The sequence below is a fragment of the Pogoniulus pusillus genome, chromosome 19, assembly GCF_015220805.1.
Source record: "Pogoniulus pusillus isolate bPogPus1 chromosome 19, bPogPus1.pri, whole genome shotgun sequence".
Taxonomy (NCBI): Eukaryota; Metazoa; Chordata; class Aves; order Piciformes; family Lybiidae; genus Pogoniulus; species Pogoniulus pusillus.
This window is the reverse complement of record NC_087282.1, coordinates 7,308,767-7,316,592: the sequence shown is the minus strand read 5'-3', so window position 1 is coordinate 7,316,592 and position 7,826 is coordinate 7,308,767. Positions and strand designations below refer to the sequence as shown.

At 54.3% G+C, this 7,826-nt stretch overlaps 1 protein-coding gene across 2 annotated transcripts in view; it reads left to right on the top strand.

The window, feature by feature from the left end:
• GPC3 (glypican 3) overlaps window positions 1-5,939 on the top strand; it is a 192,306-nt gene extending 186,367 nt beyond the window's left edge. For both annotated transcript variants that reach the window (XM_064159110.1, XM_064159111.1), the window contains exon 8: window positions 4,820-5,939. In XM_064159110.1, the coding sequence (XP_064015180.1) occupies window positions 4,820-4,983 (164 nt within the window). In that variant the 3' untranslated portion in view covers window positions 4,984-5,939. The remainder of the gene's footprint in view (window positions 1-4,819) is intronic.
• Window positions 5,940-7,826: the final 1,887 nt, after the last annotated feature.

Below are 7,826 nucleotides of genomic sequence, written 5' to 3'. Positions count from 1 at the left end.
CAGGTTGGAAGAGAGCTCCAAGCTCATCCAGCCAAACCTAGTACCCAGCCCTGCCCAACCAACCAGACCATGGCACTAAGTGCCCCAGCCAGGCTTGGCTTCAGCACCTCCAGCCACAGCCACTCCACCACCTCCCTGGGCAGCCCATTCCAATGCCAATCACTCTCTCTGGCAACAACTTCCTAACAACATCCAGCCTAGACCTGCCCTGGCACAGCTTGAAGCTGTGTCCCCTTGTTCTGTTGCTGCTTGCCTGGCAGAAGAGCCCAACCCCTCTGAGGTCTCCCCAGAGCCTTTTCTTCTCCAGACTGAACAGCCCCAACTCTCTCAGCCTGTCCCCATAGAGGAGGTCCTTTTGCCCTCTCATCATCCTCATGGCCTCCTCTGGGCCTGCCCCAGCAGAAACTTCTGTCTTATTGGTAGCTTTTTGTCATTGTGGAGAGACAGAACGGTTTAGGTGGGTTTCTTTTTAAGGGAATAGGATAGACTCAGTCAGGTTGGGAGAGAGCTCCAAGCTCAGCCAGCCCAACCTAGCACCCAGCCCTGGCAAATCAACCAGACCATGGCACTAAGTGCCCCAGCCAGGCTTGGCTTCAACACCTCCAGCCACAGCCACTCCACCACCTCCCTGGGCAGCCCATTCCAATGCCAATCACTCTCTCTGACAACAGCTTCCTCCTAACATCCAAGCTAGACCTGCCCTGGAGTCACCATCCCTGGGGGTGTTCAGAACACATGCAGACCTGGCACTCTGGGGCATGGTTTGGTGAGCATGGTGATGATGGCTTGGTGACTGCACTCAATGATCTCAAAGCTCTTTTGCACCCAAAAAGATTCTATGACTGTGTTGTCCTGTGCTTGCAAAGCAGCAGGGGACAGGCAGAGGTGGTCTCAAAGTGCATCCTTTTCAAGGTTCCTGTTCTGCCAGAGGGAGTGCAGCTCTGGAAGGCAGAGCTGTGCTTGTCAGAGGAAAAGCATGGAGAAAAGGAATGGCAACACTTGTGGGAATCTCCTGCAGTCAGGAGTCTACCAGGCAGGTTTTGCCTGCAGCTGGCCCTTTGTGCATGTGGATATCTGCTGCCTTGCAACCATTTCTGACCTCCTTTGATGGCCTGGGCTGACTCAGTTGTCACACTTCTCTTTTGCAATGTTTGGGTAGTTTTGATGAAGAAATCCTGCCTGTTTGCCTTGGCAGTGGTGCTGATGGGATTGCTGTGGTGGTTTTTCAGCCAGGCTGTTTATTCAGCCTCTTGGATTGTGTCTCAGGGGTGGGGTGGGATGATCTGAACATGTCAGTATGCTGCTGAGCCACGAGGGCTTGTGAAAGCCTGGAGCCAGGGTCTCTTCTGATGGAAACCATCAGCTTCCTCCAATTCCAGAGGGGATGAGACAAACAAGCTTCACTGATTCCCATCCAGGTGGGAAGCTTGGACACCAGAGAGAGATGGCAGCAGCATGGGAAAGAGACTGAGGAAACTTGACCTTGAGTCAACCCTGGGTACACCCTCTTGGGCCTGATGCTCAGCAGGTACAAATGTCCCAGGTGGATTCTGGCTAACTGGACAGATTCACTCTGATAAGGGTCAAGAACTGGCTGGAGGGCAGGGCCCAGAGAGTGGTGCCACAGGCAGCGGGCACTAGTGGTGTGCCCCAGGGATCAGTGCTGGGCACAGTCCTGTACAATAGCTCTAGTGATGATCTGGAGCAGGGGATTGAGTCCAGCATCAGGAAGTTTGCAGATGACACCAAGCTAGGAGCAGCTGTGGAGCTGTTGGGGAGGGTAGGAGAGCCCTGCAGAGGGACCTGGCCAGGCTGCATGGGTGGGCAGAGGCCAATGGGATGAGATTGAACAAGGCCAAGTGCAGAGTTCTGCACTTTGTCCACAACAACCCCAAGCAGCACTACAGGCTGGGGCCAGAGTGGCTGAGAGCAGCCAGGCAGAGAGGGAGCTGGGGGTGCTGGGAGAGAGGAGCTGCAGATGAGGCAGCAGTGTGCCCAGGTGGGCAGCAGAGCCAATGGCATCCTGGGCTGGCTCAGGAGCAGTGTGGGCAGCAGGACAAGGGAGGTTCTTGTGCCCCTGTGTTCAGCACTGCTCAGGCCACCCCTGGAGTGCTGTGTCCAGTTCTGGGCTGCTGAATTGCAGAGAGCTGTTGAGGTGCTGGAAGGTGTTGAGAGAAGGGCAGCAAGGCTGGGGAGGGTCCTGGAGCACAGCCCTGTGAGGAGAGGCTGAGGGAGCTGGGGGTGTTTGGCCTGCAGCAGAGGAGGCTCAGGGCAGAGCTCATTGCTGTCTGCAGCTGCCTGCAGGGAGGCTGTAGCCAGGTGGGGTTGGGCTCTGCTGCCAGGCAAGCAGCAACAGAAGAAGGGGACACAGGCTCAAGCTGTGCCAGGGCAAGTCTAGGCTGGATGTTGTTAGGAAGTTGTTGCCATAGAGAGTGATTGGCATTGGAATGGGCTGCCCAGGGAGGTGGTGGAGTGGCTGTGCCTGGAGGTGTTGAAGCCAAGCCTGGCTGGGGCACTTAATGCCATGGTCTGGTTGGTTGGGCAGGGCTGGGTGCTAGGTTGGACTGGCTGAGCTTGGAGCTCTCTTCTAACCTGCTTGATTCTATGATTCTATGGTTGTATGATTCTGTGATCTTTTGCCCTGTTAGTGTTGTTCATGTCTGTCTCAACTTTTATGCAGGACATTTTCTTGGGATGAAGTTCCATGTGCTTCATCTCAAAGTTCTGTTGCAACAGCAGCATGCCTGGAGTGTGCAATCCAGTCACATTCCTTACTGCCTTGTGCTTTGCTGAAGTGGACAGGGCATGGGATGGATGGGTAGGTTGAGACTAGATACTAGGAAAAGTGGTTTTTTTTTTCCCAGCAAGAGTGGTCAGGCTTTGGAATGTGCTGCCCAGAGAGGTGGTGGAGTCACCAGCCCTGGATGTGCTTCAAAGTTGTTTGGATGTAGTGCTTGGGGGTATGGTTCATGGTGAACCTTGCAGAGCAGGGATCTGGGTAGGACTTAGTGATCCTGAGGGGCTTTTCCAGCTCCAATGTTTCTGTGATTGTGTTGTAAGGAGCATGTTTTGCTCATGCTTATGTAAGGCTGCAGAAACACACATCACAGGATGGAAGGGACCCAAGGAGAGAAGATCATCCAGTCCAACCCCCCTGCCACAGCAGGGCCATAGAATCTAGCTCAGGGCACACAGGAGCACATCCAGACAGGGCTGGAAAGGCTCCAGAGAAGGAGACTCCACAACTTCTCTGGGCAGCCTGTGCCAGGCTCTGGGACCCTTGCAGTCAAGAAGTTCCCCCTTGTGTTGAGCTGGAACCTCCTGTGCTGCAGTTTACATCCATTGTTCCTTGTCCTATCCCAGGGAGCAAGTGAGAAGTTTGTCCCCTCCCTCCTGACCCCCAGCCCTCAGATGTTTATGAACACTGATTAGATCCCCTTTAAGTCTTCTCTTCCTGAGACCAAACAGCCCCAGGTCCTCAGCCTCTCCTCACAGGGCAGTGCTCCAGCCCCTTCAGCATCCTTGTAGCTCTCCCTTGGACTCTCTCCAGCGGATCCCTGCCCCTCCTGCATTGGGGAGCCCAGAACTGGATGCAGTATTCCAGGTAAGTTCTTACCAGGCAGAGTAGAGGGGGAGGAGAACCTCTCTTGGGCAGATTCCTCTTGACATACCCCAGGACCTTTTTGGCCACAAGAGCACATTAATGTCCTATGCAGACACACTAACACTCCCAACAGGGGTCCTGAGCTCCTCCAACCAGGAGGTATGTGGTGAGTGAGCCTCTGGGCTGGGAAGGACTGTTTGTGCTCGCCTGGATTCCCTCACTCATGCACACTCACTCCCAGGTCTTTCCAACAGAGGATTTGGTGTAGGACTTAGGAGGCTCTCTGGAACTATGGTTGGGTGCAGGACTGACAAGATGCTGCATGCAGTTCTGGAACCTCTATTACAAGAGGGCCATGGATGTGCTGGAAGGTGTCCAGAGAAGGGCCACGAGGATGAGCAGAGGGCTGGAGATGCTCTGCTATGAGGAGAGACTGAGGGAGTTGGGGCTGTTCAGTCTGGGGAGGAGAAGGCTCCAAGGGGACCTTATTGTGGCCTCTCAGTATCTTAAGGGGCTACAAGAAAGCTGGGAAGGGACTTTTTAGGCTGTCAGGTAGTGATAGGCCGGGGGGGGGAATGGAACCAAGCTAGAAATGGGGAGATTCAGACTGGATGTCAGGCAGAAGTTCTTCACCATGAGGGTGTTGAGACCCTGGAACAGGTTGCCCAGGGAGGTAGTGCAAGCCTCATCCCTGGAGGTATTCAAGGCCAGGCTGGATGAGGCTCTGGATAGCCTGATCTAGTGTGAGGTGTCCTGCCCATGGCAGGGGGCTTATAACTGGATGATCCTTGTGGTCCCTTCCAAGCCTGGCTGATTCTATGGTGTTTCTGGTAGTTGGATCCTTCTGCCTCAGTCCATTCTCAGCCAAAGTAGAGTGATGTGCCAGGGGATTTTAAAGCAAGACTGGTGGAGGCCATGTAAATCCTGCTGTGCTTGTGTCCATAAACTGGGTGATCCTTGTGGTCCCTTCCAACCCTGACTGATTCTATGGTTTTAGGTTGGACTTGATGATCTCAAAGGTGTTTTCCAGCCTGGTTAATCCTGTGATTCTGTGATGTTCCCTAAGCATTTCTGGCCCATCCATCCCTGTCGTGATGCCTTCCACTCCACATGGGCCCAGCTGTCCCCAGCTGCTGGCACAGGCTGCTCCGGTTACCCTGAGGACCTGGATGTGCCACCACCTGATGCTAACCTCCCCTCTCCTTCTGCTTTCAGAGCTGGCATATGACCTGGATATGGATGACACCTCTGCAACCAAGCAGCTTCTGAACCAGCAAAGCAAAGACAGTGCCACAGTCCCCAAGAGCACAGGTCCCCACCCCAGGCCTGCTGCTGCCATTGCCCTGGTCCTTCTGCTGCCGCTGGGCTCCTGGCTGTGAGCGGTGCTGCTGGCATCATTTGATGTCTCTCCATACCCTTTTTCTTTTTAATGAGGAAGACATTTGGAACCTCTTCTGAAATATATGCACATTTCCAAAGAGAGGGCAAATGGCCTGAGCTGGATTTGTAGCTGATATGGCATCTCCACACCAGAACAACCTTCCAAGCAAAGCGTTTGCTCGTGGGAAACGAGGAAATCCGTAGCAGGGCTGGGTAAAGATGATCCTGCTTGACATCAGGAGGTTCATAACAAATTGTGTTCCTCACAGTGTTTGAAGGCTGAGGTCTCCCTTGCTGTGAAGCTGAAGATCACATTTCACCTGGAGTTGCTGGAGTGTGCTCAGGGTTATGTCCCTGATCCATGAAATGCTCCCAGGAGCTCTCCTGAGCCTAGCTGACTGCCTATGGATTTTGTCTGTAGTTCAAGCAGGTTGGTTTTTAACTTGGCTCACCCCTAGGAACCTGCCCAGGCAGACAGCATGGAGGGTGTGTGAAGACAGAAGGTCTGCCATGCAGCAGGAGGGAAGATGCTGTCTCATCCTGGAGGAGGAATGTCATGAAGCACACCTGCGCCGTGGCGAGCTGCAGGCGATTTTGCTCTTCGCCTCCCAGCCAGGACCTGTTAAGCCCTTCAAGTGCAAGTGGTTGGTCTCCACCAGCACCCCCGTGGCTCATGCTAGGCTCTGGTTTTATTCTTCAGAGGTGAAGCAGCTCCTTTCCCAGGGGAAAGGTGCACAGCTAGCTAGGGCCCAGGGACAGTGGGGTGGATGTGCACACCGTGCGCTGCTGGCTGAGCAGCAGGCGGCCAATGCGGTGTGCTGCAAGCCAGGAAGAGAAGAGGATTTGCAGGAGCCCCAGGCAGGGCAGACTCTCACTCAAGTGTTTCTTTGCATGTTCCTTTACTTAAGCTATCTCCAAAATAAAGATTGGTTGCTCTGTAAGCAAGGGGCTGTAAGTAAGCTCCTCTGTGTGTGTGTATGTGCGTGTGTGTGTATGAGATGATGCTCTGCTTTGTTCCTGCAGTGGGCAGCCTGGAAATGCCAACACTGTCCAGCTTGGAGGCACCACAGAAAGGCTTGGCTTAGTCTGGTGAAACAGATGGGCTGGGGCCAGGGAGTGTGGCATTTGGTTTGGTTCCTGGCCAAGATGGTTACATGGTACATACAAGGCCTATCAGGAGAGTCTGAGGGAGCTGGAGTTGTTTAGCCTGGAGAAGAGGAGGCTCAGGGCAGAACTCATTGCTGTCTGCAGCTCCCTGAAGGGAGGCTGTAGCCAGGTGAGGTTGGGCTCTGCTGCCAGGCAAGCAGCAACAGAAGAAGGGGACACAGCCTCAAGCTGTGGCATGGCAGGTCTAGGCTGGATGTTGTTAGGAAGTTGTTGTCAGAGAGAGTGATTGGCATTGGAATGGGCTGCCCAGGGAGGTGGTGGAGTGGCCGTGGCTGGAGGTATTGAAGCCAAGCCTGGCTGGGGCACTTAGTGCCATGGTCTGGTTGGTTGGGCAGGGCTGGGTGCTAGGTTGGACTGGCTGAGCTTGGAGCTGTCTTCCAACCTGCTTGATTCTATGATTCTGTGATTTTATGTTGCTGTTAGAGACGCTGCCTTTACTAGAGTGATTCTACGTGGAGTATCTTAAGCCCCAGTATGTGTGTGCTCACATGCAGCTGCCTGCCTTAAGTGTCTCTGCACCACACTGGGCATGGCAGGGGGGTTGGAACTGGCTGCTCCATGTGGTCCCTTCCAACCCTGCCTGATTCTACGATTCTAGTACCAGGTGATAGAATGAGGGGAAATGACCTCAAATTGCACCAAGGGAGGTTTAGGTTGGAGATGAGGAAAAATGTCTTTGCTGCAAGAGCAGTCAGAGGTTGGCACAGGCTGCCCAGGGAGGTGGTGGAGTCACCATCCCAAGTGTTCAAGAAATGTGTGGCCATGGCACTTTGGGGCATGGTTTAGTGGGCATGGTGGTGCTGGGTTGATGGTTGGACCTGATGATCTTAGAGGGCTTTTCCAACCAGAGCAATTCTGCCACTCCCAGTTCACTACTCCTGATGCAGAGGAGTGGATCAGGGCTAAGCCCCAGCTGGTTACTGCTCAGAGGTCTATCCTCTGGCCCTCCAACCCCTCCTGACCCCTCACATGGGGGTGAGGCTGGGGCTGTTTGGGCAGTGCTGGTGCCACTCAGTGTTGCTGTAACTGCTGATTCTGCTGACCCATGCCAGCATCACAGCTGTTAGCATGAATATGTTTGTGGTCTGTGTGCTCAGAGCACACTGCAGCCCTTTCCATCTCTCAGGATTAGTGCTTGCTGGGGAGCCCTTGGGCTGAAGGGGCCCCCAGTGCACGGGAAAGATGTGTGGAGATCCACTGGCAGAGGCACCTCTTCTGGGGTGGATTAGAAAGGTCGTGGTTAGTAGGGCGAGAGAGGTTCTACTGCCCCTCTACTCTGCCCTGGTGAGGCTGCATCTGGAGTTCTGTGTCCAGTTCAGGGCCTTCTGTTCAAGAAAGACATAGACCTGCTTGAGGGAGTCCAGCACAGAGCCACAAAGATGCTGAAGGCAGTGGAACATCTCTGTTATGAGGAGAGCCTGAGGGAGCTGCGGCTTGGAGCTTGGAGAGGAGGAGCCTGAGAGGTGAGCTCACTCATGGTGATGAAGGTGTGCAGGTGAGTGCCAGGAGGCTGGAGCCAGGCTCTGCTGGGTGATGTCCAGTGCCAGCACAAGGGGCAGTGGTGGAAGCTGAGGGAAGTGCCATGGAAACAAGAGGAGGATTTTTTAACCCTGTGAGGGTGGCAGAAGCCTGGAACAGGCTGCCCAGGGCGGGTGTGGAGTCTCCCTCTCTGGAG